The sequence below is a fragment of the Durotheca rogersii genome (genome assembly GCF_024521655.1).
Source record: "Durotheca rogersii strain YMJ 92031201 chromosome Unknown GGS23scaffold_33, whole genome shotgun sequence".
NCBI classification, from domain to species: domain Eukaryota; kingdom Fungi; phylum Ascomycota; class Sordariomycetes; order Xylariales; family Xylariaceae; genus Durotheca; species Durotheca rogersii.
In genome coordinates, this window is record NW_026251264.1 from 190,854 (window position 1) to 217,984 (window position 27,131).

The 27,131-nt window shown below is 56.5% G+C and overlaps 11 protein-coding genes across 11 annotated transcripts; 3 read left to right on the plus strand and 8 right to left on the minus strand.

The window, feature by feature from the left end:
- Positions 1-814: 814 nt before the first annotated feature.
- Positions 815-2,726, minus strand: GGS23DRAFT_600480 (phenylalanyl-tRNA synthetase beta chain; the record flags this gene model as incomplete). The annotated part of the gene is made up of 2 exons (XM_051519073.1): positions 815-2,600; positions 2,674-2,726. The coding sequence occupies 2 exons, from the start codon at positions 2,724-2,726 to the stop codon at positions 815-817; spliced, it is 1,839 nt and encodes a 612-aa protein (XP_051368061.1).
- Positions 2,727-5,218: 2,492 nt separating this feature from the next.
- GGS23DRAFT_607572 (armadillo-type protein) lies at positions 5,219-7,612 on the plus strand (the record flags this gene model as incomplete). The annotated part of the gene is made up of 8 exons (XM_051520072.1): positions 5,219-5,284; positions 5,393-5,498; positions 5,595-5,746; positions 5,803-6,294; positions 6,383-6,642; positions 6,695-6,795; positions 6,854-7,191; positions 7,259-7,612. 8 exons carry the CDS (start codon positions 5,219-5,221, stop codon positions 7,610-7,612), a joined length of 1,869 nt encoding a protein of 622 aa, XP_051368062.1.
- Positions 7,613-8,386: 774 nt separating this feature from the next.
- On the minus strand, positions 8,387-9,393 carry GGS23DRAFT_600482 (putative S-adenosylmethionine-dependent methyltransferase of the seven beta-strand family; the record flags this gene model as incomplete). Its single annotated transcript, XM_051519074.1, has 2 exons — positions 8,387-9,260; positions 9,332-9,393. The coding sequence occupies 2 exons, from the start codon at positions 9,391-9,393 to the stop codon at positions 8,387-8,389; spliced, it is 936 nt and encodes a 311-aa protein (XP_051368063.1).
- Positions 9,394-9,856: 463 nt separating this feature from the next.
- On the plus strand, positions 9,857-11,798 carry GGS23DRAFT_323992 (putative mitochondrial processing peptidase alpha subunit). Its single transcript, XM_051512901.1, has 2 exons — positions 9,857-10,071; positions 10,134-11,798. Exons 1-2 carry the CDS (start codon positions 9,946-9,948, stop codon positions 11,739-11,741), a joined length of 1,734 nt encoding a protein of 577 aa, XP_051368064.1. The 5' UTR covers positions 9,857-9,945; the 3' UTR covers positions 11,742-11,798.
- On the minus strand, positions 11,713-12,901 carry GGS23DRAFT_586081 (uncharacterized protein). The gene has a single exon (XM_051517411.1). The coding sequence runs from the start codon at positions 12,782-12,784 to the stop codon at positions 12,296-12,298; it is 489 nt and encodes a 162-aa protein (XP_051368065.1). The 5' UTR covers positions 12,785-12,901; the 3' UTR covers positions 11,713-12,295.
- Positions 12,902-13,739: 838 nt separating this feature from the next.
- GGS23DRAFT_324012 (acetyl-CoA synthetase-like protein) lies at positions 13,740-16,568 on the minus strand. Its single transcript, XM_051512902.1, has 7 exons — positions 15,824-16,568; positions 15,614-15,746; positions 15,189-15,475; positions 15,112-15,138; positions 14,795-15,014; positions 14,315-14,711; positions 13,740-14,163 (listed from the first exon to the last, which is right to left on the minus strand). Exons 1-7 carry the CDS (start codon positions 16,186-16,188, stop codon positions 13,844-13,846), a joined length of 1,749 nt encoding a protein of 582 aa, XP_051368066.1. The 5' UTR covers positions 16,189-16,568; the 3' UTR covers positions 13,740-13,843.
- A 711-nt stretch (positions 16,569-17,279) lies between these two features.
- GGS23DRAFT_586105 (Six-hairpin glycosidase-like protein) lies at positions 17,280-19,839 on the minus strand. Its single transcript, XM_051517412.1, has 3 exons — positions 19,526-19,839; positions 19,275-19,466; positions 17,280-19,196 (listed from the first exon to the last, which is right to left on the minus strand). The coding sequence occupies exons 1-3, from the start codon at positions 19,588-19,590 to the stop codon at positions 17,561-17,563; spliced, it is 1,893 nt and encodes a 630-aa protein (XP_051368067.1). The 5' UTR covers positions 19,591-19,839; the 3' UTR covers positions 17,280-17,560.
- A 560-nt stretch (positions 19,840-20,399) lies between these two features.
- GGS23DRAFT_586109 (S-adenosyl-L-methionine-dependent methyltransferase) lies at positions 20,400-22,855 on the minus strand. Its single transcript, XM_051517413.1, has 4 exons — positions 21,897-22,855; positions 21,495-21,827; positions 20,923-21,440; positions 20,400-20,861 (listed from the first exon to the last, which is right to left on the minus strand). Exons 1-4 carry the CDS (start codon positions 22,485-22,487, stop codon positions 20,699-20,701), a joined length of 1,605 nt encoding a protein of 534 aa, XP_051368068.1. The 5' UTR covers positions 22,488-22,855; the 3' UTR covers positions 20,400-20,698.
- A 540-nt stretch (positions 22,856-23,395) lies between these two features.
- Positions 23,396-23,649, minus strand: GGS23DRAFT_600487 (uncharacterized protein; the record flags this gene model as incomplete). The annotated part of the gene is made up of 2 exons (XM_051519075.1): positions 23,396-23,520; positions 23,580-23,649. The coding sequence occupies 2 exons, from the start codon at positions 23,647-23,649 to the stop codon at positions 23,396-23,398; spliced, it is 195 nt and encodes a 64-aa protein (XP_051368069.1).
- Positions 23,650-24,354: 705 nt separating this feature from the next.
- On the plus strand, positions 24,355-25,722 carry GGS23DRAFT_324151 (uncharacterized protein). Its single transcript, XM_051512903.1, has 5 exons — positions 24,355-24,400; positions 24,494-24,664; positions 24,822-25,039; positions 25,096-25,274; positions 25,330-25,722. Exons 3-5 carry the CDS (start codon positions 24,841-24,843, stop codon positions 25,630-25,632), a joined length of 681 nt encoding a protein of 226 aa, XP_051368070.1. The 5' UTR covers positions 24,355-24,400; positions 24,494-24,664; positions 24,822-24,840; the 3' UTR covers positions 25,633-25,722.
- A 7-nt stretch (positions 25,723-25,729) lies between these two features.
- On the minus strand, positions 25,730-27,083 carry GGS23DRAFT_324159 (uncharacterized protein). Its single transcript, XM_051512904.1, has 5 exons — positions 26,623-27,083; positions 26,445-26,567; positions 26,267-26,385; positions 26,127-26,211; positions 25,730-26,074 (listed from the first exon to the last, which is right to left on the minus strand). Exons 1-5 carry the CDS (start codon positions 26,867-26,869, stop codon positions 25,827-25,829), a joined length of 822 nt encoding a protein of 273 aa, XP_051368071.1. The 5' UTR covers positions 26,870-27,083; the 3' UTR covers positions 25,730-25,826.
- Between the last annotated feature and the right edge of the window lie 48 nt (positions 27,084-27,131).

Consider the following 27,131-nt stretch of genomic DNA (forward strand, 5'->3'; position numbering starts at 1 on the left):
AGTAGTTGGAGAAGGGGATAGGAAGGAAGAGAGAGGTCGTCGGAACGGATTCTATATTGGAAGTCCATGTCGAGGGATTCGCGTTAGTATTCCGGCAGGGCTGGGTCGCCTCGGGACCGTCCTTGTGTGGAGGGCGGTCCTGAAGATGTGTCTTGTCTTGGCTGGTTGTGCGATATACCTGCCGTGCTATAGAGACTAAGATAGGCCGCCGAGGGGGGAAATACGGACAAGACGAATACCTACACAAGGGCCTAGGGATACCTGGCTATATGCAGTAAGGATTTTGATAGGTATAGGAAAAGCAAGACAGAGAAATCGCGCGAAACAAGACCGAGGACAGGGAATATAGTAGAACGGTGGCCAAGTATAATCGACGCCGTGCGTACGAATCGTGAAGACGGAGGCAGGGTATTATTGATCATTCATTACTCACTCGCCAATTCCCATTCTTCCCTTTCTAGTATACTTACTCGCGCTACAGGCTACTTGCAAAAGCTCTTCCTAGGTGGGTATATCCGCCACCAAAATCCCATCGCGGACCGGCAGAGAACAGATCTCAGCTGGTTTCACCTGCTTGCCCTTCGTCCTCCGCCCTCGATCTGGAGGCGGGCTCGTAAGTGGTGGTGATTCGTTACCTACCTAGGTAGGTAAGCTGCCGAACCAGCCGGCCGTCGTCCCCGCGAGATAGCTTAAATAGGCGCTATCTCCTGAGATGCCCCGACACCTGCCTGTGGCCAGATCGTCTCCCCCTGTCCCTAAAAGCGTTACCCGACTGGTCTCGCTATTCTCGCTGTCGCCGCCGCGTCCGTCTCCGTCACAGGAAGACCTCGAGATTGATCTCTAGCGTGCTGACGGGGTACTTGAGCTCGAAGTTCTCGAGCACGGACGGGTGCAAGATGCCGAACTCGCCGACGCGCGCGGCCTTGCCGCCGAGGCGTAGGTGGACTGCGGCCGCGCGGCCGGGGAAGAATGTGGGCTCGTCGTCGATGGGCTCGAGCCAATATCCGTCTCGCTTCTCGTGCGCGGGAGTGACCGCAAAGTCGATGTCCTTGCCCGGTGGCGACGCCAGCCCCTCTTCGTGCGTCAGGAAGGCCTGCCGCAGCATCGCCATAACGCGGTCGAGCAGGCCGTGCACCTCCTCGAACCCGCTCGTCTTGCCGCACCACGCCGCGGCGAAGTGCCGCTCGTTGCGCGCCCGCCGCTCCACCGCCGGGTCCTGGAACACGACGTCTGACGTCTCGAACACGCGGACCGGCACGCTGTGGCCCTTGTTCTCCCGCAGCGTCTTCAGCAGCCCGGGTAGCAGCGACGTGCGAACGATCTGGTACTCGGCCGTCTTGGGGTTCGCGAGCCGCACCGCCGTACGCCCGTCGTCGCGCCGGTTGAGCCAGGCGAAGTTCTCGTCGTGGCTGCACAGGATCAGCGGCATCACCTCGGTCCACCCGGCGAGGCCGCACTCGAGCCGGACGATGTCGGCGAGTTTGCTAAGCGGCAGCGGTGCACCGACCGTCTTCGTCACCGAGATGCGCGGCAGCCGGTTGAAGCCGTACGCGATGCCGACGTCCTCCATAATGTCGCACCGCTGCAGGATGTCGGCGCGCATCGGCGGGATAGTAACCTCGATGAGCGCGGCTGGGTCGGCGTCCGACGGCCGCGCGGTCACGGCCATCTTAGTAAGCAGCGCAGATATGCTCTCGGCGGACTCCGAAAGTCCGAGGCAGCCGTTAATGTAGTCGACCTCAACTGTCTCGGTGCGCGACGATAGGTTCGGCGTGATGCGCGTCTGCCCGTTGTGATCAGATATGACCTTGACGGGCTCAACAGTGAAGGGTTCGGCAGCGTAGACGGAAAACATGGTGACCATCATGTTGATAACGGTGTCGAGCTTGGTCGCGTCAGTGGCGGTGCACTCAATGAAGACATTGCGGCTGTTCAGCGTGATCTTGGAGTGGTCGCCGTTAATGATGGGCGGCAACGAGCAGACGACGCGGTTCGCGTCATAGATGACCGGGTATACAGGCTTGTCGCGGATGATGTACAGGTACCTCCCCAGGTGCTTGTCTTTCTCGTAGAAGGCCATCAGTTGCTCACCGTCGAGGGTCTTGGTCTGGTTGAGGGGGACGAAGCTGATGTCCTTGGGTGGGCGGGCCTCGTAGGTGAAGGGGCCCTTGACGGTGTCGAGGTCATGGGTACCGATGGCGACGAGGGTGCGCTGCCGCGCGAGGTTCTGGTGCAACTTGTCCTGCAAGGCGATGAAGGAGTCGTAGCTCTTCTTGGTAAACTTAACGTCACGTAGGATGGCGCCGGCGACGAGGGGGCGGACCTTGGCGGTATCCTCGAGCACGGTTATCGTCTGCATCTCGCCGTTCCTCGGCTGGACGAGGCGGAAGTTCGGGGCAGCCTGCTTGCCGCGGAAGATGTTGAGCATGAGAGAGATGCCCTCAAAGCAGAGCATGTCATAGCGGTTGGCGGGGATCTCGATCTTGAGCTGCGGCGGCTCCTGCACGCCATCCACTATCGGCCTCTCATCGTTCTCGGTGTCCTCGTCCAGCTCGATACCGAACTCGAAGCAGAGGTCCTCGAACTCGGTGGTCGTGTATCTTAACGGATCCCGATATTAGCGGGGGGTGGGGGTGACGACGACGGACGGGATCAGCGAGGGGAGCTACGCACTGTTGACCCAGAGCCTCGAAGAGGTCATATTTGTCTACTGATACGGTAGGCATCTTCGATATTGGCCCCTCTGGGAGGGTCAATGCGAGGAGAAGGGGGAGAGCCTTGTGTCTGGGGGAGTCTGGCGCGATTTCGGGTTGGGAAGTTCAAAGTCGGATCGACTTTTGACTCACTCGTCGATTTCAGAAATTCATACCTTGTGGAGGGGGTTGCGAGCAACTTCCTTCTGCAACCCCGCCATCCATATGGGATTATGCAATACCATTTTACCCCAATTTACTGTTAAGTAGTGTTATCGGAGGTAGAGAGTAGACAACATGCGTATATGCATACCGGGACCCGTATATACACCCCATACGGTAGGGGGTACCTCACTGGTGGAAATGGGAGGTACCTAATGTACCCACCTAGAGGTCGCTGATGAGCCCCATCAAAGGTGTAGGTACCTAAAAGGTAGGTAGGTACCTAGGTACCTCTTCTAACGTAAGGACCTGGGTAGATGCATGTATATCATGAGCGTGATAGGCATCCACGGCCTTATAATTACGCAGTACTTATGCGTACATATGTGATGCGTACATGCATGCACATGTACATATATAGGAATGATGTAGGCGCCCGAGCTCGTCAGGGACCATGCAAATAAATCTGGTATTTCGGCCGTCAAGAAGGCCATGCTTATAGACACGGTTCTATAGGAGGTTAGGAGGCAGACAATCTCATCCCGTGTTGGATTATACTATGTAGCGTCGAGCTGAACTCTGTAACAATGACATACGGTGTGGTGGGCGTTGGTTGTAATTATAAGGACGAACTTGGGCAGAAGCATTCATATACAAATATGTTTATTTCCAGGATAGATCGATATCATCCGTTAGTGTATGTCCAATATTTGACGTGGACTGTCAGCTTCGGGGTGGTGAGACGATAATGCCTGAGAGAGGGAGAACCCCGGGCATGCAAATTTTCAGCTGCCAGACAGGATTCCCCTTCTGGGACGGGGGCAGAGAGCTCTCGAGTGACATCACAGCTCATCATCCAACTGTGTCACGACAGGCGACGTTGCATTTAAGTCCCGTTGCGTTTCGCGTGAGGGTTAGAAGGGAGAGGAGGGTTAGGAGGGAGAGGAGGAGAGTTGGACCCGACTACCAGACATGCTTTTCAGAATGATGCTCGGCTTGTGCTCACATCAGCAATTGCTAATTCTCAACCGTCTGCCTGCCTCTATGCCTGAGTTAGGTATCCAACGAGTTGGCAGGCATTCCCTCATCCTCAGCAAGAAATGGAGGAGGTTAAGTACCGAATGTAGTAAGATCCATTCTATTTCGATGAGGTTTATGTAGGTCAGTAAGTAGGTTAGGTAGGCTTACATGGGAGTAAGGGAACTGGGCTAATACTAATAATAGGGGTAACGCGGGTGTAAGAGAGTTGTAACTGCATATGCACATGTAGGGAAGAGACACGGAGGCTACCTACCTAACCGAATTTCACGTACAAATCGATGTGTGGAAAGGTGTATATGGGCCGATGTACCTAGGCATATACTGATATATTTATATGTAGATGCGCGAAGTGGGGCAGATTGTGGCAGAAATCTGCCTGCGTTTCCTATCGTAGAAGCCACACACCCTTCTATCAGTGCCCAGGTACCTGACATAGGTACAAAGAAGTCCGCCTGGCCGCACCATACCAGCCCGTTCGTAGGAGGTACCTACCTAGGTAGGTAGGTTCCCGCTATCAGTGCTAGCATCGCAGTATCCATCGCAGTACCGGGGCAGGTAAGCGTCGGTACCTACCTAAGGTAGGTTTTTACCTAAACCTAAGGGGGAGGTGGGCACGTTACCAAAAGTGGCCCAGGCCAGGTCCACAGACAGGAAATGAAACTTAGCAAGTACTGCGCGGTGCGTACATCGCAGGTACACGGATGTGCCCTGACACCAGCATCCCCTACGCTGGTGTACATAAACCCCTACCCACCAGGAGGTACAGGGAAGGTAGGCATGTACATTCGATACCTGCCTGTCTGGCTCCCTAAAGGTACCTCTCATAGTGCACAAGGAGTACGTAGTAGTAGCTCCAGCCCGCCTTAAACCTATCATCATCCACCAGAGACAAGTCGAACTCGCTCTTTTGGATCATAATAGAATCCGAACCCGCCACCAAACAAAGTGCCTTACCTGCCTTTGATGATACCCCTCGATGATCTAGTTCGGCAGACCAGACCCACGGCCAACCCTCTAGCACATCGTTGACCTAGCATCGCAGTCGACCTCAGATCTCTCCTCTCTCTTTTTTTTCCCTCTCCCCCTTCTCGTGCAGAAGCACGAGCAACGTCGATCCCGCCTCTTGGTCTGGTCTGGTCTGGCTGGTCCCTCCCGTCTTTCCCCTTGTCCAGTCGCCAATTTGACCCGACATCGACCTAATTCATTGCATCACTCCACCCACGCGATCAGCAGCATCGCAATCCGCCAACCTCAAGTCCCTTCAGCCTCATCACCTCCGGCCTCTCGCGTCCCCGGCACTGCATACCTGCCTGCCTCTCGACATGGCTGACGCGCCAAATGCGAACGATGAGCTCTACCCCATCGCCGTGCTCATAGATGAATTGAAGGTAAGGCGGTGACCCCCCCCCCCCCCCCCCCCCGGCCAACAGCCCCTGCCCCGAGACTCCCTCTCGGGGCTCCGCTAGCCTCTCTCTCTCTGATGACTCTGCCGCCAGCACGACGATGTACTCCTCAGACTGAATGCCATCCATCGCCTCTCCACCATCGCGCTCGCACTGGGCGCCGAGCGCACCCGCGACGAGCTCATCCCCTTCCTAGACGGTCAGCCAACTACAACCCCCCCCCCCCCCCCCTCTCTCTCCCCTCTTCCACCTTGAGTGTCTATCTCGAGAGCATCATCTAACTAGCCGCGACCAGAGTCGGTCGAGGATGAGGACGAGGTCCTCGTGGCTCTCAGCGAAGAGCTGGGCAACTTCATCGAATATGTCGGCGGCCCCCAGTATGGCCACGTCCTTCTCTCCCCTCTCGAGAACCTCGCAGCGATCGAAGAGCCTGTCGTCCGAGATAAGGTCCGTCTGCGGAAGCTGCAAGGCCCCTTCCACCCTCTACTAACCGGTCCTTGCAGGCTGTCGAGTCCCTCAACAAGATCTGCAACCAGCTGTCGCCCCAGCAAGTAGAAGAATACTTCATCCCACTGACCATCCGACTCTCCAAGGCAGACTGGTTCACCTCTAAGGTCTCTGGCTGTGGCCTCTACACGAGTCCGTACAAGAAGGTATCTCCGCCTGTTCAGGAGCAGCTTCGCCAGCAATTCGGTCTCCTGGTGCACGACGAGACTCCGATGGTCCGAAGACAATCTGCCACCAACATGGCTAAGTTCGTGAAGGAGATGCCCGCGGCCATCGTGATCGAAGAGATGATACCCCTCTTCCAACACCTCGCGCAGGATGACCAGGACAGCGTGCGGTTACTCACCGTAGAAATCCTCATCTCTATCGCCGAAGCGGTGCCTAAGGAGCAACAGGGCAGCCACGGTGTCCTGCTCACGTCGTTACGAAATTTAATAGAGGACAAGAGCTGGAGAGTTCGGTACATGATCGCCGATAGGTTTGAGAAGGTACGGGCTCCCCTCCCCCCTTCCTCATTTCAGGACATATGGGCGGTACGTGAATCACGATCCGAGCTGACGATATTGAGTCGTATAGATTGCCAAGGCCGTCGATGAGGAGGTCGTTTCTCGAGACCTGGTGCCTGCCTTTGTCAAGATGCTGAAGGACAACGAGGCTGAAGTCAGAACTGCCATTGCTGGCCAGATTCCCGGCTTCTGCAGCCTGGTTGACAGGAACACACTCCTCAACAATATGATGGGTTCGATCGAGGATCTGGTCTCCGATACTTCCCAACACGTCCGTGCCGCTCTCGGCACTCAGATCAGCGGTCTGGCACCAATTTTGGGCAAGCAGGAGTAGGGACTCCCCTTCATCTCAGCAAGATGGCTGAGCGCTAATGCATGCTAGGACTATTGATCACCTCCTCCCCATGTTTCTGCAGATGCTGAAGGACGAATTTCCTGAAGTCCGTCTGCATATCATCTCTAAGTTAGAGCTGGTCAACCAAGGCACGTATCGCCGCATCTTGACATGTGGAGGGCTCCCCCCTAATGCTGATGTTGCTAGTCATCGGCATCGACTTGCTCTCACAATCCCTCCTGCCTGCCATCGTACAGCTCGCGGAGGACAAGCAATGGAGAGTGAGGCTCGCTATCATAGAGTATATCCCCCTCCTTGCCAGCCAACTCGGAGTTAGTTTCTTCGACGAGAAGCTGAGTTCGTTGTGCATGGGGTGGCTCGGGGATACCGTCTTTTCAATCCGGGAGGCGGCTACTCATAACCTAAAGAAGCTCACCGAAGTCTTCGGGGTCGAATGGGCCAGTGAAGCCATCATACCCAAGGTCATGGCTATGGGAGCCCACCCCAACTACTTGTACCGGATGACGACTTGCTTCGCGATCTCGGTAAGTGGTTCGCTCTGCACCGTCCCGTTTTTCAAAAATTCCTACTCCGTATCCTAACTCTCTTTAGACTCTGGCCACGGTAGTGAGCCTGGACGTCATCGGCAAATCGATTCTCCCCATGCTAGAGAAGCTCGTGGATGACGAGATCCCTAACATACGTTTTAATGTGGCGAAGACATACGCCGTGCTCATTGACGTCTTGAAGCGACTCCCGGACGAAGGCACTATCTACAGTCTGGAGAAGGCGGGAACGACAAATACCACGGCTTCGCCCCGCGCGACCGAGCTCATCCAGCAGCGTATCCTCCCGAGCCTAGAGAAGCTGCAGAAGGACGACGACGTTGATGTGCGTTACTTCGCTACGACCGCGGTAGCAGGAATTCACGGGATGGGCGGGGATCCTATGAACACATCGCCATAGATGAGCGAAAACTTTGAAGAGAAAGCAGCAGCCTTCCCAACGTGCGACCATGTACTAGAACGTCCCTAAGTTGCACCATTCGAGAGATCGTCACCCCGAAATGACGTACCTCGAACTCGTGCACGAGACCCTTCAGAATATACCTAGATTTCGAGGGGTTTTGCTTTTAGAGTAAACAAAAAAGACGTGTATGGGAGAGGCAAGCAAGCACACGCGGTCATCAAAATGCCTAGAGTCTATTTGGTTTGCGGAGGCTTGTGCTCTACGTGCCGCTCGTCGCTAGTCTAGAGAACCCCTCGGCCCTATTCTCTCCCAATCGGGACCTCGAAAAGTTATGTGCACTAGCTTCTATAGAGGATCATGACCACAACGACGAAGGCGATGGGGACAATAGTTTTAAATGTTGAAAAGGAGAAGGGGAGGAATAGGAGGGCGCTGGTGACCGTCATCGTCCTCGCCATTGTCATCACCGAGTGGCAGGGCAGGTGAATGCAGGTACATGTAAGAATAGAGGCAAATCAAAAAAAAAAAAAGGGTTCAGCACTTTTCTAGGAGACCTAGCAGAGATTGCTATGGTGATAGCTCTTACGTAGCTTGCGTTCTATCCCAATTCTATAAATTAGGTTTTTTTCTATTCTGGGTATCACTTCTCTCTTTCTGTGTTTTTGATTCTAGCCACATGTTGCAATCATACCAGCAAAAATTGAGACGACGGCAGTGTCTCCAACAGGTCCTGACACTGCCGCGAGCCCAACATACGCCGTCAGAGGCAGGCTAAGTCACGACCTTCTTAAAGCACAGGCTGCTGATGGTCTGACCTTTGATGCCACTGAAGCTGAAGCTGGGGTACTCGACACGGCCGACACATTCGAACCGCCAGTGCCGCCGTGGAATAGCTCTCTCTTCGCCGCCGCCGCCAGCTTGACTTTCCACCGTTCCCCCTACGTCCTGGTCATCTTCGTCGTCGCCCTCGAACCAACGCCGTAGCTCATCCTCCGTCCAGTTGCAGCTCGTGACGAGGAACAAGCCACCGGCGCGGACGAGCGGGAGAACGCGCGAGCGGTAGGTCTCGGCGACGCGGCGGCCGGTAGCGACGGAGCGAGAGGGGGAGGCGGAGGTGGTCTCGGCCGAGAGAGAGACCGCGTCGAAGGTGCCCTTGTCGAGCACGACGTCCCACCCATCCGGTTGCTGAGAGCCGGCGAGGAGGCCGGAGGGCGACGCGCGCAGGACATCGTGCTCGAGGAAGGTTATCGACGCCGCGGCGGCAGAGGAGGAAGAGGCCCGCGACAGGGAGATGCGCCGCGCAAACTCGACGCTCGCGCGACTGTAGTCCACGCCGAGCATGGGCCCACGCCAACCGGCGTCGCGCAGGCGGAAGAGCAGCGAGCCGTTGCCGGTGCCGAGGTCGAGGAAGGCGGTGGTGTTTTTTTCGAGGGGGGGCGAGAGGGCGGGGCGAGGCAGCGGCTCGTCGCCGTCATCGGAGGGCGCCGCCGAGGAGGAGGACGAGGGGGACGAGGGGGACGAGGATATGGAGGCTAGGAAGGCGGTCAGCTTCGCCTCGGCGTCGGAGTCGTCGAACCAGACGGTGCCGGTGTCGGCCGGGTTGTGCGCATGGTTGGAGAGCTCGGCGGCGTAGAGGTTGTCCCAGCTGGCGGCGGGCGGCGGACGAGGTCAGACGGGAGAAGCATTGGACGGAGGAGGGAGAGCAGCCGGACGTACTATTCTTTGGTGCCGAGCTCTGAGGGCTCGAGGTGGGCCGGCTTGGACTGGGACGAGGACATGGCGAGGTGTTCGGGATTGGCTGATAAATAAGTGCGGCTAGTGTAAATATCGCGTAACCTAGGTAGGTAAGTATAGGTAGGCAATCGGCGATTTAATCACAGATACGCGATCGGCGGAGAGGCTAGATTCCTTGTTCCATTTTCGCTTACTGTCTGCTGCAACGCAACATCACACTCGCCTAGGGATCCATATGTATTCCCGTTGATACTGAATACCTCTACCGTCGATACGCCGGGACTGGGCGGGATGGAGGGGCGATGCGGCAGAACTACGTAGAAGAGGCAGGCGGTGTGATGTCCAAGCTTGACTAGGCAAAGCTTAGTCACATTAAGAGGGTTAGTAATGAAGTTGTAATGCAGTGAATGGTACCTACATTATTTACGTAACGGGGGACAATGTGGGGGCCAATCCAAGCGGGCCTGAGAAAAAGGGCTGGTTTGATAAGATCCCGATAACGCATCCCTACAGCCCTTGACTTTTTCTCATCACTGTCATTTTTCTTACTGTCTGGCCCTTCCTATGCTGCGTGTCGCAAGTCTCGTGCCCTCAGTATGTTTCGAGCCAGCTTGTCCAGGTTTTCAACTCGAGCCCGCCTCGCCTCTCCGCGACCATGGGCTAGGCTGCTTCGGCCGCAGCAGATCCGTGCATTAGCCACCGTGGACATTCCCAGTGCACAGGTATTTTTCCATCTTCCTACGACCAACATCGAAGCGGCAACACGCTGACGGCGAGCGAGCAGGAGCCGACGCAGCTCGACCAAGTAACCACCTTGCCCAATGGCATACGGGTGGCCTCCGAAGCCCTCCCGGGCTCCTTTTCCGGCGTTGGCGTTTTCATCGAGGGCGGATCGAGATTCGAGAATAGTCACTTGACCGGCGTAAGCCACATCGTGGACCGGCTGGCTTTTCACTCCACCTATAACAAGAGCGCCGAGGAGATACATGAGATAGCGGCGGAGCTTGGCGGCGGCATACAATGTGTCTCCTCGAGAGAATCCATGATGTATCAAGCCGCCATCTTCAACTCGGCCGTTCCGAAGGCCACCGAGCTTCTCGCCGACACCATCCAAAACCCCCTGATCACGAACGAAGAGATTGCCGCCGAGCTGATGACGGCCCAATACGAGGTCAATGAGATCTGGAAGAAGGCGGAGCTTATCCTGCCTGAGCTGGTGCACATGGCCGCCTTCAAGGGCAACACCCTGGGCAACCCCTTGCTCTGCCCTAAGGAGCGGATATCAGAAATCAACGGCGCGGCGATCCGGACGTACCGAGATACATTCTACCGCCCGCGGAAGACCGTCGTAGCCTTCGCAGGCATCCCACACTCCCAGGCTGTGGATCTAGCGACAGAATATTTCGGCGATATGAAAGATCCCCAACAATCCACATCACGCGCAGGATCGGAAACATCCGTAGACCCGTCGTTGCTAGATGCGGCCTCGGCCTCCTCCTCCTCGGCGCACTCCTCTGCGTCCTCAGCCTCGGCCTCAAGTTTCATATCCAAGATACCCCTGTTCAAGAACCTGTCCACCTCCGCAAGCCACAAGGCCTCCTTATGGAGCTCACCAGTAGTCACGCCACCCAGCCTAGAAGAGATCACCAAGCCGGCTCACTACACCGGTGGTTTCATTTCGCTGCCTCCTCAGCCTCCTTCCACAATCCCCAACCAGCAAACCTTCACCCACATCCACATCGCCTTCGAAGGATTGCCTATTGGTTCGGACGACGTCTATGCGCTAGCGACGATAAACACCCTCCTCGGCGGGGGCGGGTCTTTCTCCGCCGGCGGACCCGGAAAGGGTATGTTTTCCAGGCTGTATACCAACGTCCTCAATCAGCATGCTTGGGTAGAGTCCTGCGTCGCCTTCAACCATTCCTACACCGATTCCGGGCTCTTCGGGATCTCCGCCCAGTGCATGCCGGGCCGCACCCAACATATGCTCGACTCCATATGCCAGGAATTGAGAGCGCTCACCGTGCATACGGGCTTCTCCCGCCTCGGCCATGCCGAGGTCAGCCGCGCCAAGAACCAGCTCCGCTCCAGCCTGCTGATGAACCTGGAGAGCCGGACGGTCGAGCTCGAGGATCTGGGCCGACAGGTGCAGGTGCACGGCCGCAAGGTGCCGATCCAGGAGATGTGCCAGAAGATCGAGGCGCTCTCGATCGAGGACCTCCGCAGGGTGGCTACGATGGTCGTCGGAGGGCAGGTCCGGAACAAGGGCCTGGGGAGCGGGGCCCCGACCGTGGTTCTGCACGAGGCGCTGGACCCGTTCAGCTCGTCGAAGCCGATAACGTGGGAGGAGATACAGGATCGGATATACAGATGGGGGTTAGGGAAAAGGTAAAACGACGGGTCACATCGTGGCCCTACCCCTCCTCCTTCCTCCCTCTTCTCCCTGGGACGGCGAAATGCCATCCGCCATTGGTTGTATAGGCATATATATCTATATATGGGTGGCTATATTTGGAGGGAGGCGAAAGTTTCATCGTCTGTCGCCTGCCGCCTATGCCGCGGGACAGATGAGTCGGGGGGGGCCCAACTCCTCTGATCTATATCGGCTCCTCTGGACGCGCCCCGCCCACGCCCGTGAGTTCGATTCGGTAATTCGGCCCTTCTCCCCGCTCCCATAGTGTACGATGACGACGGTCGGTGTATTATACCTATCTGCCTGTTACCTGGCCAGCAAAACGAAGGAAATCACGGAGGGGACGAAAAGGAAAGGAATGAGGTAGGGAAGAGAGAAGGAAATAAAGCGTCAAATGCGCGCCATGCGATATCGACATCGTCCTGTTCGCGAATGGGGAGGGGCGGTGGTAAAGGGAGAACGGGGGAACAGGGAGGGGAACGGGAGGGTAAACAGGGGGAAAGGAAATAATATATCCATTCGTATTTAGTTCATCAACGTCTCTCGCCGAAGAAGGGAGGGGAGGGGGGATGTGGGGTTGAAGGGGATGCTCCGAATAGACGTATCGCCCCTACCGGGGTTCGGGTAAGTTCTGTCTGTAGTTGAAAACTTGAGGATCGCTTCTCGGACGCCTTCTCCCAACCCGACTCGGCTCCAGAGACGGGCTCGATGCCTCCCAGGACTACTGGAGAGGCAGCCGGGACGGCTTTCGGAAAGTGATCATGCATATTGTGAAGGGTGAAGTGCCCCCCCCCCCCCCCCCCCAGCGGGACCGGGTTCTGTGCGGAGCTGTCGGCGGTCTTTGGTGTATTGTTGCCGAGCTGGTTTCGACGGGGCGGTTCGGCTGCTATATCTTCAATATCATTAAGTAATAGTAACATAACGACTACTACGGCCTGTAACGCATACCTACAGAGAGTAGTAGGTTCTATATGATAAGTTATAGATGATTTGACTGGTACTTTGCGGTTTGCGGTTGCCATTGGGTATTTATTTATGGTTGCGGTTTTGGGATCGATTGCCGGCTAGTCGACGGGGAGAGAACATGCCCAGACGTAAAACGGGCCTGTGTTGTTTTTCTATGGGTTTCGGGTTCGGGCCTGGTATTACCTACCTCCTACAGTGCATATTCATGCGGGCATCCTACGCAGGTAGTCAGTAGTACTGCATAGCACATATGACAAGTCGCCTGGATAGATAGTCTCGATCTGGCATCGCATCTGTCCAAGTGCCGGCATTTGATGAAATTAGCGGGACTTGCTGCCGCCTGGACTGGAGTCCCGGGTCCGTCCGGAACCTGAAAAAGCGGTTGCCCGGCTCCCCCTGCGGGGAGAATACGAGGCAATAGTCGCCTTCGACTCGTACATCTTGCCGATAGCATTCCTTGCGCATCCTCGTCTTTATATATAATCTACCTCCCTCTGCGTCTCCTCTCCCGGGCATGCGCCCCACCATGGACGCCCTCCCGGACGAACTCGTCTCCCAGGACGTCGGCGGCTGGCGCCCCGGCCGGCCGACCCTCGGGTAGCTGCATGCGCTCGCTGCCGACAGGCTCCCCGGCCCCGGCCCCGTGGTTCACGTAGGTAAAGGTGGATTCGTTCCGCCGTGTCACCAGGGTGTGATGATGATGCCGCGGGTTGATGTTCTACTTGTAGGTACTTGTGTGATATGTATAACTGAGACTGCGATGTAATACGGAATCGGCATATCCCGACGCGTCTGCAATAAGCCTTGGCTCCCCTTTTCGACCCCCGCTTCCACCTGGCATACGGTGTACCACGCAATACAGACCCCAAGAAAGCTATTTTCGCTATCCTTATCTCCCATCCTCGCATCACATTTGAATCATTATCCAAGCTCTCTATCGAAGTCGCTGCGTCGGGGTCGAACCTGCTGATGGGTACGTCGGCTTGTAATTACGCGTGTATCTAGATATGAACGCCGCCGGCTCTTAAGCCTCGGCGACTCCTCGCCTACGCCGTATATCCGGACGTCTATACAATCGCAGCTCTATCCAAAATTCCGGCGTCGCCCGTCGCCCATCACGCCGCGGTCCGCCCCGTCTTAGCCCACTCGCGCAGCACGTTCTTCTGGATCTTGCCGGTGCTCGTCTTGGGGAGCTCGGGGACGATCTCGACCTCGCGCGGGACCATAAACTTGCTAATGGCGCTGTGGCCGCGCGCCCAGTCGATCAGGTCCTGGGGCTGCAGCGCCGCATTGTCGCCGTCCGGCTTCACCGTGATGTACGCCTTCGGCCGCTCGCCCCAGTGCGAGTCCGGCACCGCCACCACCCCGGCCTCGAGCACCGCCGGATGCTGCACGAGCATCGCTTCGAGTGCCACCGAGGATATGTTCTCGCCGCCTAGGTTCGGGGACCCGCGCGTTAGTCCTGGTCATTTCCTCTTGTCTTCCTACCCTTATCCGGAATCGCGGCGCGCGTGTATTTGGAACGAGGGTGGGTGTATGAGAGGAGGTGTTTGGGGGGGGGGGGGGGGGGGGGATTAAAAGCGTACCACTGATAATAATGTCCTTGGCCCTGTCCTGGATCTGTGCGCTGCCGTCCGGGTGCCAGACGGCGAGGTCCCCGGAGTGCAGGGCGCCGCCGGCGAAGAGCTTCCGCGTGGCCTCGGGGTCCTTGTAGTAGCCCTTGCAGCAGATGTTGCCAAAGAAGACGATCTCGCCGATCTCCTTGCCGTCGCGCGCCACGTCGACCAGTACACCCTCGGGCTGATCTGTCTTGACCACGCGGATCGACAGGCTGGTTAGGAATCCGTGGCCCTGGCGCGCCATCCGCGCGTACTTGTCATGCCGTGGCAGCGTCTCCCACTCCGGCATTGGGTAACCCTTAGTTATCGGACCGTACGTCTCGGTCAAGCCGTAGACGTGCACCGGGCGGAGGTTAAGATCGGTCTTTTTTTACAATGAGAAATTTGGTCGCGGAGTGTTAGTCAGACTAGGAGAAGTATTGGGCCCTGGCTCGCGGGGATGCCTACCATCTGCTCGAAGAGGTGTGCTGTTGGTGGACTCGCAGCGACGGTGACGCGGACGGGCCGGGGCAACCTTTCAGCTCCTTCCGAAGCGCATAGTAGGGTGTTCACCGTGGGTGCGGCATTGAAATGCGTGATCCCCTCCTCCTTAAGGAGCCTCCATATGAGGGGGTAATCTATTTTTCTTAAGCAATAGTGCGTCCCTCGTACAGCAGTTATCGACCATCTGCGCTGCGTAAGCTGGCGTAACCTCCGATACTGGAGAAAAAAAGCAAAAAAAAAAAAGAAATGCTGCATCAATCCAGGACGGGGGAGAGGCCTACGGGAACGTCCAACCCATAGCATGGAACCTGGCAATTTATCAGTTATCGACGTTACTAAATGGCTAAGGTACTCTTACATCGGAAGTGTCCATAAGTATTTGCACTTGGCGTAGTCATCGTTGAGGCCAGACTCGACAATGTTAGCCAGAGCAGCGAGATACGCGCCTCTATGTGTGTAGACGCAGCCCTTAGGCTTCGATGTCGTGCCGGACGTGAAGGGCAGAGCAATCATGTCATCTTCGTGGGCAGGGTGGACCTGCAGGCCGGCCCATCCCTGGCCTCCGAGGGCTTGATCGTGCTTCAAGCCTTCGAGCACGGCTTCGTCGAATGGGCCAGAGAGTTCGCCCTCCGTCGCGTCCGTATCCTTGGCCGATGCATCAGCTAACGTGATTTCTTGGTTCCCTTCCCGTCTTCCTTCTGTTTTTCTGACAGAAACAGAAAAGGTACGCCCGAGAGTTCGGGATGTGGCCAGGACTTAACTAGGCAAGGGAATTGTGTTTACCAGGTCGACGATGAACGGCACATTCGGATGGCTCTTCGCGAATTTATCTAGAAGCGGCAGGAACTCTTTATCGACGATGATGGAATCTACGGCGGCGAATTCGAATATATACGTGACATCGTCGGCTTTCAGTCTACGTGTACGATCCTGCGGTTTAGACCGCCATCTCCTAACCACACACGGGAGGGGGGCGTCGCGGGCGGTACGCACCTGTAATTCGCGGGCACGATGACTCCGCCGGCGGCGTTGATGCCGAAGATGGATTCGAGGAAGGCGGGGGTGTTGGTGGCGAGCACGCCGACGCGCTTGTAGCCGTGCTTGCGCAGATAGTAGGCCAGGCCGCGGGCGCGATCGGCGAACTCGCCGTAGGACCGGCGCAGCACCTGTCCGTTGGTGGTGACGTGGTAGATGGCGGTGGCATCGGGCTCGATGGCGGCGGCGCGCTCAAGGAAGAAAGTCGGCGATAGCTGGTGGAGGTGGTGAGCGTGGTCAAAGCCGACGGGCGACTTGCTAGACGAGGCCGGGGCGCTGAGATGGCCGATGAGGTTACGCAACCGTGACGTAGGCCCCGACATGGCTACGAAGAAGACGAGGAAGACGAGGAAGAAAAAACGAAGATCGGTCCTCGGGAGCTTCTTGGCTGTCCGGTTGTCCGGCTGCCCACCTGTCTGTCGGCGTGGGATGCGTGTATAGGTAAGTATACGGGTAGTGTGAAGTAAGGGCAGCAGTTAGGTAGGCCCTAGACAGGTAGGCCCTAGACAGGTAGGTCCTAGATAGATAGGAGGTAGATAGGCCGGGTAGGTAGGTGGTGGAGAGAGAGCAGCCGAGGTGAGGCAGGCTTGCCGGTCATTATATAGGAGGGGCGGGCGTGAGGCGAGGAGAAGACGCAAGCGAAGACGACAGAACGGGCCCCAGTCCAATCGACAACAATTATTACGATTCATTTTGGTCGACAAGCAGATCAGACCTCGGCCTTAACCTGGGTTCGAAGGGGGCCACTGGTGAGGGACCAGAGGAACCCGCGGGTCTAGCAAGTAGGTACCTGTCCGCGGCAACGCGTTGGCCTAACTGGGGCAGCGCACAGGGGGCGCAGGGCGGGCCTGGACAGGGGCCACCCCATATCTCTCCGCACCCCGAGGTCCTTTTCCCCGGCTGGCTGACTCACCTAACCTGAAATAGCCCACGCGCCAATCTCCGTGCCCGCTTAGGTCAGCCGTCGTCGGTTCAGCATTACCTACCTGTTTCGTCTAAATTGATCACCGCCAACGAAGCCGAATCTGCCAAGTATCGTCCCCGCGTCTTTGGCCTACACGTACGCGCGTTCTCGTCCTACGCTTCAACCAACCCGACCGCAGGCTCTGGTGTCCGCTGCGTCCGCTGCTCGGACACGCGTCCCCTCACAGCGCCTTGAGCAGGCCCTCGTGCTTGACCACCCACGTGCCGTCCTTGGGGAAACCGGGCGCGTCGCCCTCGGAACCCTCCCACCCGGCCGCCATGTACCCGATCGCGTAGAGGAAGCTGCCGCCGCCGGGGAAGTACGGCGGCGGGGACGGGTCTGCATCCGTCAATTAGCAAGTCAAGTTTTGGTATCATCGACGCGTTCAGCAACGGTTAGTGGGTAGTAGGTAGGCATTCGGTTGCGGGTTTGGGAATAAGGAGGAGGAGGAGGAGGAGGAAGGGGAGGAGGGAAAGGAAGAGGGCCCAACGCACTCGGTCCCGACCGGCCAGGCATTCCCGCGTCGTCGAACGGCCAGTAGCCGTAGTTCGTCAGGTGGTAGATGGCGCGCTCAGGGTTGCCGATCCGTGCCGAGTTGATCGCCAGCACCGACCGCCCCCAACCACGGATATTGGCGTCGGTCCAGACCTCCCACACCTTCTCCGACGTCCGGAACGCTGCTTCGAGGTCGACCTGCGGGCGGGCGCACAGTTAGCCATAATTTCGCCCACTCACATTCCGTTACCCCGTTCTCTGCTTCCGCCACTACTTACCGCTGGTGTGTCCGGCAGGATGCCCTGCAGCATGATAACGCTACGCGGGTCCTTCGTCAGTGCCGGGTCCGCCCACCACGACGCGTTGAGGCCCTCCCACGGCACGTACATGCCGTCGGCCTGGGGCGGCGGCGCCAGGTTCTCGGCCACCGCTGTCCAGGCGTCGGGGACGTGCTGGCCGAGCCGCGTCTTCCAGCGAGCCGCGGCGTCGAGCCCCCAGCGCCAGTACGCGATCTCGTACGCGAGATTGCGCGTCTCGAGCGGGAACGAGTTCTCGGTGACGCCCTTCGACGGCGGGCCGAGGTCGTACCGCCCCGTCGTCGCGTTGCGCTGTGCGAACGACGCCATGTAGTCCGCGCTCGCCGTCACCACGCCGTCCCAGTCTCGCAGCGTTCGCGCTGTCGGCTTGGCCCGGTACGCGAGCTCCGCCAGGTACATCGGGTGCGGCTGCTGCCACATCAGGTAGGCCCGCGTCTCGCCGGGCGCGATCCCCGCCGTCCCGAGCTCCGTCATCTTGGGCCAGCGGGCGCCATCCCAGCCCATGCGGCGCGCGCGCGCGACCGATGACGGCAGCAGCGCCTCGTACATGGACGGGAAGATGCGGTCGAAGTAGCGCTGGCGGCCCCACGTCGCCCAGTGCGCGCAGTGCCAGACGACCATCTCGAGGTGGAACTTGCCCCACCAGCCGTTGTACACGAGGCCGCTCTCCTGCGGGATCTGGCCGGTCGCGGCGCTGTTGACGCGCATGTAGTACTGCGTCAGCACGATGCGGCGCTGCAGTTCCGTCGCGTTCGGGTTCGTCGACGCCGTCACGTCGACAAACCCTCCCTCACGCCAGTACGCGTTCCACGCTTCCAGGTTGCGCCGCCGGATCGCCGCCGGCGATGCTGCGAGCGCCAGGTCCGGCGAGAAGTGCGCCGTGAACGCGATTGAGGCCGCGGGCCCCCGGCTGCCGCGCGGCAACGGCTGTCGCGCGGCTGAGAGCGTGTAGCGGTGGGCCGTCCGCGCGCTCGACCCCGCAGGCTCGTCGCGGGTCAGCGACAATGGCTGCCGGCCCGGCCAACGGAGGTTGACGAAGTACGCCGTCTCCTGCAGCTCGTGGCGTATGTGGGCTACGCCGTCGCGGGGCCCAGCAGGAGGCTTGACGATGGACGTGGTGTGGTTCAGCGGGAAGTCATAGGAGCCCATGAAGATCTCGAAATCGGAGGAAGCCGTCACGCTGTGCTTCGGGGGGTACGGGAAGTCGAGTTCAACCTCGAGGTCCCCGGTCGAGATGAGGTCCGAGTCGATCTGGAAGGCGACGGCATCAGTTGCAAAGTCTCCCTGAGTTACCACCTTGACGTCTCTACCGTCGACCTTGAAGGTGGAGGTGATGGTGCCGTTCCACACATCAAGCTCCTGCCGCGGTTCCGTGATCAACGACTTAGGGAGGGTGTCGCCCTTATAGCGCAGACCGATGCGACCTAAGTTTATGCGATTCGGGTTCGCGGTCAGCCACTTGGATATCTCTGGCAGATTTGGGTCTTCGAGGTCGTATGAAATATTTCTGCCGTGCGTTAGGACCTCCACGCCGTGATAATCGCTGAGCTTTTCCCTACGAAGAAGCATGTTAGCCCCCTATCCTTCGTTTAAACTAGTGTGTGTGTGTGTGTGTACATCCCGCTGTGCTCACCCGTTTGTTGGCATGGAGTCGTTATGCCACCCCCAGCTTGACAGAGTGTTGAAGGGGATGAACGTCTGCATGCCGGTATTGTCGACATTGAAGGCGAAGTCTCCGTTCCCAACCTGCAGAGGCGTCGTCTGATTGGTGATTTCCTCCGGGAGCTTCGACCGAACGACGTTGAAGCGAGAGACTACGGCATGTCTGTTTTTGTTCGTCACGTCAGATTTCCGCGGACTATGAAGCCAGGGCGGAAAACGTACCTATCGATCGCGGCCAACGCCAAGGCCGGCAGCACCGAGAGCAGTAGGAAGGAGGAAGGAGTCATATCGAATCGGCTTCGAAAGCGGCGGTGTCCCTGTAAAACTCCGACCTCAAGACATACATCCTTTGTGCAGGCATTTGTATTCTATCGAGATAGCTCTTCGGCGTGAATATACCCGAAATGCCACGTCTAGTCTCTTTGACTAGGGACTCTGGGCCTATTCGGCTCCTAGGAAGTTGGGGTAGGTGGGGGTCCAGTAGTCGAGCTGGAGTAGCATTCCGGGGGGGGGTGTGGGGAAGGAAACGGCGCCTCTGCTAAGCGAGCCCGCGGTTTATACTCTTATGGTCTGTCACGTAGTAGTTGAACCAGCCTATATAAGCCTACATACCGCAAAGCGTGAATGTAGGCGTCTACGTTTTACGTAACATGGTCCCTATAGTCTCTGTGGAGGGGAATGGGGTTGCGGTGGCTCAAAGTACCAAGCCAGGCTCATCGGGTCTCTGTAAACCCGACGAATCCCACCGAGACACACGAGCCTATTCCGTATACAATAGCTATCTAACCTATTCATCACATTGAATATTACGCTAAACCCAGCATTGCCCACCAGGGCTCTGCTGAGCCATGATCAACACAGCTCCGGGGTGGTCTAGGGCGAAGAGATGCGCACGAGCGGCATGGGTAGGTATATATGTGCTGTCGGTTAAGAGTGTGGGGTTAGATTTAAGGCAGACAGCCAAGACAAATAGGCCCCGGTTAGTATGCGGGTAGCTTATTCTATATCAGCTTATTCTGTTGACCGACGCCTGCGTTTCTTTCACACTCCTTCTGTCATCGAGCACGTTGGGAATGTATGAGATCGGAAAGAGACGGCTCGCAAATCCGCACCTGTTAAATCGTATCGGTTCCATCTAGTTGGGCGGCGGACAGAATGGGCAGTGTTTGAGAGGGGGGGCTTCGCCTCTGATAGCAATAGTACGAATATGTTGCCTATCGTATCGACGACCAGCATTCTTCAATTCGAAAGATCTCTCTTTTAATACACCCCCAACAGTCGCCTACACTCCAATATTTAACCTGTATGACAGACCTAGACCGCTAAAGACTAAACGCTGCGCAAACCGGCGGCGGACCGGTGAGAAGTACCTCATTCTCTAATGAATTGCCCATTTCACCCCTCCCACGCCGCCTCGAGGATAGCTAGGTTGGAACCCGGCGGTTGCTGGACCCCTTTAAAGGCAAATCTTTGATCTGCCTGTTCAAAGAGGGATTTCCACTCGTCCAAGTCACGCTCCTTGGAATTACCTATCTCGAGCATCGTGACATCCATAGCTCTATGAGGTGTATTAGTGCGCCCAATTGCTGCAATAACGACTGGACTTTGAAAGAACTCACCTTAACTTTCGCTCCACGCTGTTAGGGAGCACGCAAGGAGGTGGCATCACGAAGTCCATGATGAGGACCCGGGAGCCCCGCTTCAGAGCGGGGATCAAAGCCTTGAGAATCTTGATGCAGTACTTGTCAGGCCAGTTATGGAAGATCCAACGGTATATATAGACGTCGGCGTCCTTGACCGGCTGCTCCTCGAAGAAGTCGTGGGCTAAGAACTTGACATCGAGGCCGGCTTCTTCTTTCGAGTTTGCAACCACCTCGGGCAGCTCTTGCACGACTAGGTGGAGCTTGGGGTATTTCCGGGCCAGGGCAAAGGCTGCGTCACCGTGGGATCCGCCTACATCGACGACGGTGGCAGCGCCGAGCGAATCCCAGGAATAATTGTCCGTCAGGTGATGCAAGGAATATCCTGGACCGGTCGTGAAGAAGCTCATGGCACCGCCAAAACGCCGCGCGCGCTCGGGATCTTCGGAGAGTTCGAGGTAGAAAGGCTTGTCCGTCCCGTTGGCCAGCGAGAAGCCCTGGGAACTATTAGCAGACTACCACCGTGACGTCCTCTGGTCCCTCCCACCCACAGTTTGGTTGGGCTCTTCAGCGAGGGGCCATTTGGATAGCGCGTCGACAACTTTCTCCGCTGACGGCCACATTTCATCTACGTTAGCCCCGACCCAGTCGGCGAGGTTCGCGTCCTCCGCGATCTGCCGAGACGCGGCAGAGTGGGCGACCACGCCGGGGCGCGGCTCCCTGAAGACGCGGAACGCGATGCCGAAGCGCAGGATACGGCATAGCGCCGCGTAATCGATGCCGATGGTAGCTGCTAGGTCCGAAAAGGTGATCTCCCCGTCTACGGGTACCTTGCGGGCGAGATTGAAGCGCGAGATGAGCTTGAGATAGAGGAGGCGATTGTGCTAGGTATTGGGTAATGTGTTAATAACCTCTACGGACCGGTCTATCAGCAAGGAGCAGATCAGACATGCCTCGTGGTTGAAGAGTAGATTCCGCGGTCCCTGGAGGAGGTCATTGAGTTCTTGGCTCGCGTCGAGGACCAGACTGCGGGATTGTTCGAGATCGGGCGGCAGTCCAAGGTCTTTGGGGCCGTCGGCTTCGAACGACGGGGGCGGCAGCCCCTTCTCAGAGAGGTAGCTGTCGATCCGTTGGGTATGAGTCGCCACGACGGCCGCCAACTCGGCTATCCTGCTCTGAGGTGACGCCATTGCGGGTTGATCTTTGTGGGAGCGGTGAGGTCGAAAGGAGGGAGAATAGGAAGGAGAGGGTAGAAGGAGTCGAATGATGAGGGATAGGCTGGTGGCTGCGCTCCTCCGAGCGGTCCGGAAGAGCAAAACCGACCTGTCAACATCGTACGAATCCGCGCGGCCGACAATGTACGCGGTCGCCCCCAAGTGGCAACGTGAGATTCCCAAGGGCCTGCCTACCGCCTCGGTCGCATTCTCGGAGCGTACGGGCCATCGATAGAGGTGACGCAGACGTAAGGCTGCAGCAGAGGAGGGTCGGAAGAAGAGGTAGAGGCGGGGAGAGTGACTATGAAAATGCCTTGTAACCAACGGCATGAAAGGCGGCCGCCCACCTGGGTACCTACTCAGGTACCTAAGGTTAGGTCACCTACCCCCTGTAAGTACAGGTAGCTTAACCGGGTACTTTAGGGCCAGACCAAAGGTGATATGTATAGGTACTTTTGATTAAGGGAGTCTCTGCCTACCTTCCTACCTACCTCCTGTATACCACACATACTACTCGTTTGTTCTAATGGGGTATTGTGCTGCCCTCTCGATGTACAGGTACGTGTGCTGACGCAACAAACATCTGCCGTTGATGTACCGCGAGATCTGCACGGAGGCGTCGGTGACGGCGATCCGTAGTTTCCGGGGCGGCTCAGAATAGCCCAGGGTTGGTTGGCCTATCCCGGTCGTTTGAGAGGCGTCCGAGTTGTGGATGGATTGTAGGTCTCTACTTATTAATTGGTGGAACCCCAGAGTTGGAGGAGCAGGTTGCCTGACCTCCTAACCTGTAGGTACCTGTATTAAGTATTTCTAATCTCGCAGCATGAGGTTTTTCATCAGGCGCAGAACCCTCCCTTAGCACCTGGACTTCTAAGCAGTTTGCACCCAAGCTTGACTTAGGTATACCATGGGCCCGATGCGTTGCAGAGTCACCGATGCTCTCTTTCGGACTACCTAGTTATGGGCAGCCAACGTGCATACGAAGAGAGTGATCAAGTTTCGAGCGGAGACCCCTCTTGCCGTCTCTTCGCAGCCACCGAAGAGTCGCTACGCTAAATAATAGCCCAGAGATGTGGTTGTCCTTCTTCTCGCCACACGAACATGCCAGCCCTTTGCTTGTCTAGGGAATACAAATAGGAATGACCGTAGACGCAAGCCGGCACCGCATGACCCCAAAGCCGCGGGCGAACCCCAATCGAGAAAGATCGACATGTAGGACGTTCCTCTGTCCCTCAGTTCTACTGCCGCCACTGGTAGACAAATGGGTCGTCCGCATCCTCTTCCCCGGACGGGTCTGTCGAGCCCGGCGCCGCGGCGGCGACGGTATCGTTGCTTGAGACTGTCTCAAGTGAGGTGTCCGAGCCTGTTTTGGTTATTACCGAACACGAACTGTTGGCGGGGGGAGATCGCGGCCGTACTCACTATCAATCGGTGCGCTCGCGCACAGGACGCCGAGTCCCAGCACGGAGAGGAACAACGTAGTGTAGCGCATATTTGCAGGTATACAAAGCCGTTGATTTTAATGCGATTGAAACCTGGGGTAATATATCGGGCGACTTTGGGTACGGGGGATTCCTAAATAAGAGTCCTGGGTGAGCCTGACGTCCCCTCTCTCAGGTTTGCGAAACCAGTCGCATTATATTACCTACCTTGAAAGCCCGTTGATCCTACCCGGTTCGTGGAGTATTGGGGATCAGCACAGCGAATAAACCGAACGGCGGCCGGCAGTTCTACTCATTCTTGGTAGCTTGATAGGGAAGCGAGGTGTCGAATTTATAAAACTTGGGTGTGGGTGATGTGACAGTCCTATCTCGTCCAACAGTAGACGTGGCTCGATGGCCGCATCATGGGTTTCTCTTGACGCCTCTCCATCGGGCCTTGATTTACGTTTTCGTGGCGGACGGTCGCACAGGAACAACTCTGTCAGAGCAACTCTGACGGCTCGAATCCGCCGTAGCCTTTCACTTCAATTCGCATGTAGGTAAGTCTGACGCAAATCTGCTCCGAAGCATCACCAAGGATTCTGTCATGATGGGCACCTTCACTCGTATGGTCTCTGCACCGAATGTTTCCATGCTACTCGTTTATCTAAGGCCTTTCGCTATTAACAACTCTATTTGGGGTTCCTCGCCCTTCGCCTTGGCGCAGGAGGATTCCCTTTGCGGGTTTCGTGCTGGTAGCTCCGGCATCGCCATGCAAAGTCCCTGTGCTCGGTGCGGGCCGTGCAGGAAGTCGGCTACCCAGTAAGTTAGTGCCGGATACGAGAAAAAGAGGCACGAATGGGAAAGCTTCCCAACCCAAGGGCAGGGTAGTGCTAAGACATTTCCCCGCCGTAGTGGTGCGCCTCGACCCCCTGTCCGGTTCTGCCGCAACACCCGTTATTATCTGATCTGATACCGTGCGATGTAGCGGTACGGTCGGTCTTCACTTCAAACAGTTCTAATCCTTCGGTCAGCCAGTTGGTAGTACTTGGACATGGCTCATACAAGCGCTGCTTGAGATGGATGGTAAGCCTTATGTGTAACTTGCTGCTTTTACTACCAGGACGAGACCAGGCTGCCTCCAGCGAGGGCGCTTAAGTAACTTGCCCCCTTTCATATCTCCGCTCCGCTGTAGGTAATTATCTAACAAGTATGGCTGTGCGAAACGTCTACGGAATCTTAGATTGCGCGGTATCATCAACATGGCCGAGAGCAAGCGTTATTCGCGTCTTCCTTCGTCAGACGATGGTGCCTTCGATCTGCCGTCTCGAGACTCGGCTGTGCCGCATGGTTGGAGAGCTCTCTGCTATCTATCCTTTGTGTCGAGCATGATATTCATGCTCGGACTCGGGTATCTTGTTGGTACCTGGCGAGTGAACAATTTGAGGCTTACAGATTTCGGTATTGCTATGCAGCTGGATTGGAGATAGGGATGGGCTGTACTGACTTTGCAGCAGAACCCGTCGGCGACTTACATTACTACATGCACTTCAATGCATCTTTCCCTCGGGGATCGAATGCTGAAAGTGATGCTCTATGGAGCTCACTCTTTCCAGAAAAGCTAGGCTTTATCCAGCACCCCAAGCTTGCGCCTGACGTCGCGGGCATTGCTGTGTTCCACGAATTGCACTGTCTGGTCGGTGGCATCTAGATACGCCCACGGCTAGTTCTGTCTCCTGACGAATGAGTAGAATATTCTCCGAATGGCCTACTTCGCCTCGCTGGACGGAAAGCTGGAAGAAATGGGTAAAGAAGACCAGGAAGCGAATCACCGCACTAGCCACCATCACATACGCCACTGCTTCGAGTACCTACGCCAGTCGCTTATCTGCCTTGCAGACACGAATCTCGAGGAGTTCAACTACACCGCGCGAGGCGTCTCAGGATGGGAGACGGAACGGACTTGCAGAAATTTCGAGGGACTGAAGGTATGGGCGGACGATTGGGGAATATCCAGAGAGGACGCACTCCGCAATTCAGATCTCCAGGCCTAAGCAACAGATAGATGGTGCATTTCTCAGATACTATTATATGCGATAACTTGTGGGTTGATACTTCGATCTAGTATATGGTGCTTGAGCTATGGGAGGACCCCCGGTTATACCTATATCATACAATGTCGTGAGCCCGTGTACAGTACACTGCGGCAGTTTCGTGGCTTTCGTTATATTAAATGGCTCTCTTATATCTATGTGGGTGGTTTTCTCTCTGTGAAATGCTCCCGTCCAATGTCCTCTGGCTTTGCCAAGACTCCTGCTTTGAAGATGTCGAGGGAGCGTTCTCGTGTCCAAGCGATCAGGGCTTCGAAGTCAACGCATTGATGGGAACCCCAGCTTCGAGCGGTCACATCACTGCCGCCTGTGAGGTACGTATAAGTCCCGAGGGAGACGTCGCCTCTACACATGATTCCCTGCCTTACAGTTTCGATGCAGTGATCTGCAGCAAAGGTCAGTCGGTGCGTGGGAATCGTGACCTCGTATGAATCTACCTATGTGTCTCTTCAGCTCACCGCGGGCGGGCTCCTTTACGTCTGTGAAGTATGTCTCTTTGTAGATCCATTGCCGGATTTTCTTCTATTGCAGTTGGTTATTCACCTGTACCCGAGTTCTTCACGACGGACCTACCCACCAGACAGTGTAGTTCATGAGTTACGAAGAGCTCGGACGCAAACCCAGATCCGTCCGCCAGGGGTAAAGATGTGACGTTGTAATAGTCAAGATCCTCTTTTGAGACCCGGATCGTGGTACCTGCAATAGTTAGTACGAGTATTGATTGGCGTGAGCTTTAGATATCACGGGATGCATACCTTCTAGAAGAGCATGCCAAGCCTGATCAAGTTCTGTGCTCGGATCGCCCGCAAATGGAGTACCGACCACCGTCAAGGGGAAAACACGATTATGTTGTCGAAATGCCGAGGAACGTGCAAGGGCTATTGTCGACGGAACTCAGGGTCGGAATTCAGAGAGGAGTATTGGGTAACTTACACGGAAAGAGCTTAGGTTCTATTGCTACAGACTCCAATTTCGTAAGTCTAACCCAGAGGATAACGTAAAGAATCACGACGACGAGGTACGCTGCCACCAGAGATGCGTAGGCGAATCGCAAACGTCCTTTTTTCTTCCTCTGGCCCGTTTGACGTCGACAATGAGTATTTTGATCTTCGGAGAGGAGATAAAGAGGCTCAATCTCCGAATCATCAATGGCAGTCTCGTGCGAAGCCATCATATTCATGTGGATAGGTGTCGATGTATCCTAGTGACCCGAGGCGCCCACGATTAGAGCCTGCCTAGGTATAATGCTAATGCTCGGAGGGGGGTTTAAAAAAAAAGAAAGAAGGAAAAGAAAGAAAAATCCACCAATGCAATAACTTAGAGCCTCGTATGCCGTTCTACAATAACGGGTGTACTTTAATGCCTCCTAGCTCAAAACGCACAGTAATTAAAGCAGCAACACCGGGTCAGGAATATGCCTCTCTACGGCTTACACGTATGCG

Bases quoted from the DNA above. Each gene is read 5' to 3' on its own strand.
- GGS23DRAFT_586105 (XM_051517412.1), bottom strand. From the start codon at position 19,590: ATGACTCCTTCCTCCTTCCTACTGCTCTCGGTGCTGCCGGCCTTGGCG. The intron at 19,467-19,525 runs GTACGTTTTCCG...GAACAAAAACAG, and splicing joins GCGTTGGCCGCGATCGATAG to ACATGCCGTAGTCTCTCGCT. The intron at 19,197-19,274 runs GTGAGCACAGCG...GCTTCTTCGTAG, and splicing joins GACTCCATGCCAACAAACGG to GGAAAAGCTCAGCGATTATC.
- GGS23DRAFT_324159 (XM_051512904.1), bottom strand. From the start codon at position 26,869: ATGAATATGATGGCTTCGCACGAGACTGCCATTGATGATTCGGAGATT. The intron at 26,212-26,266 runs GTGGGTAGGTCC...CAACTGCAATAG, and splicing joins CTCATGAACTACACTGTCTG to AAGAAAATCCGGCAATGGAT. The intron at 26,075-26,126 runs GTAGATTCATAC...CCTTTGCTGCAG, and splicing joins TGAGCTGAAGAGACACATAG to ATCACTGCATCGAAACTGTA.
- GGS23DRAFT_323992 (XM_051512901.1), top strand. From the start codon at position 9,946: ATGTTTCGAGCCAGCTTGTCCAGGTTTTCAACTCGAGCCCGCCTCGCC. The intron at 10,072-10,133 runs GTATTTTTCCAT...GCGAGCGAGCAG, and splicing joins TGGACATTCCCAGTGCACAG to GAGCCGACGCAGCTCGACCA.
- GGS23DRAFT_324151 (XM_051512903.1), top strand. From the start codon at position 24,841: ATGGCCGAGAGCAAGCGTTATTCGCGTCTTCCTTCGTCAGACGATGGT. The intron at 25,040-25,095 runs GTATTGCTATGC...ACTTTGCAGCAG, and splicing joins TTTGAGGCTTACAGATTTCG to AACCCGTCGGCGACTTACAT. The intron at 25,275-25,329 runs GTCGGTGGCATC...ACGAATGAGTAG, and splicing joins TCCACGAATTGCACTGTCTG to AATATTCTCCGAATGGCCTA.
- GGS23DRAFT_586109 (XM_051517413.1), bottom strand. From the start codon at position 22,487: ATGCCGTTGGTTACAAGGCATTTTCATAGTCACTCTCCCCGCCTCTAC. The intron at 21,828-21,896 runs GCATGTCTGATC...CCCAATACCTAG, and splicing joins ATCTACTCTTCAACCACGAG to CACAATCGCCTCCTCTATCT. The intron at 20,862-20,922 runs GTGAGTTCTTTC...TACACCTCATAG, and splicing joins AGCGTGGAGCGAAAGTTAAG to AGCTATGGATGTCACGATGC.
- GGS23DRAFT_586081 (XM_051517411.1), bottom strand. From the start codon at position 12,784: ATGGCAACCGCAAACCGCAAAGTACCAGTCAAATCATCTATAACTTAT.
- GGS23DRAFT_324012 (XM_051512902.1), bottom strand. From the start codon at position 16,188: ATGTCGGGGCCTACGTCACGGTTGCGTAACCTCATCGGCCATCTCAGC. The intron at 15,476-15,613 runs GTAAACACAATT...GCATCGGCCAAG, and splicing joins TGCCGTTCATCGTCGACCTG to GATACGGACGCGACGGAGGG. The intron at 15,015-15,111 runs GTAGGCCTCTCC...TACGCAGCGCAG, and splicing joins GCTATGGGTTGGACGTTCCC to ATGGTCGATAACTGCTGTAC.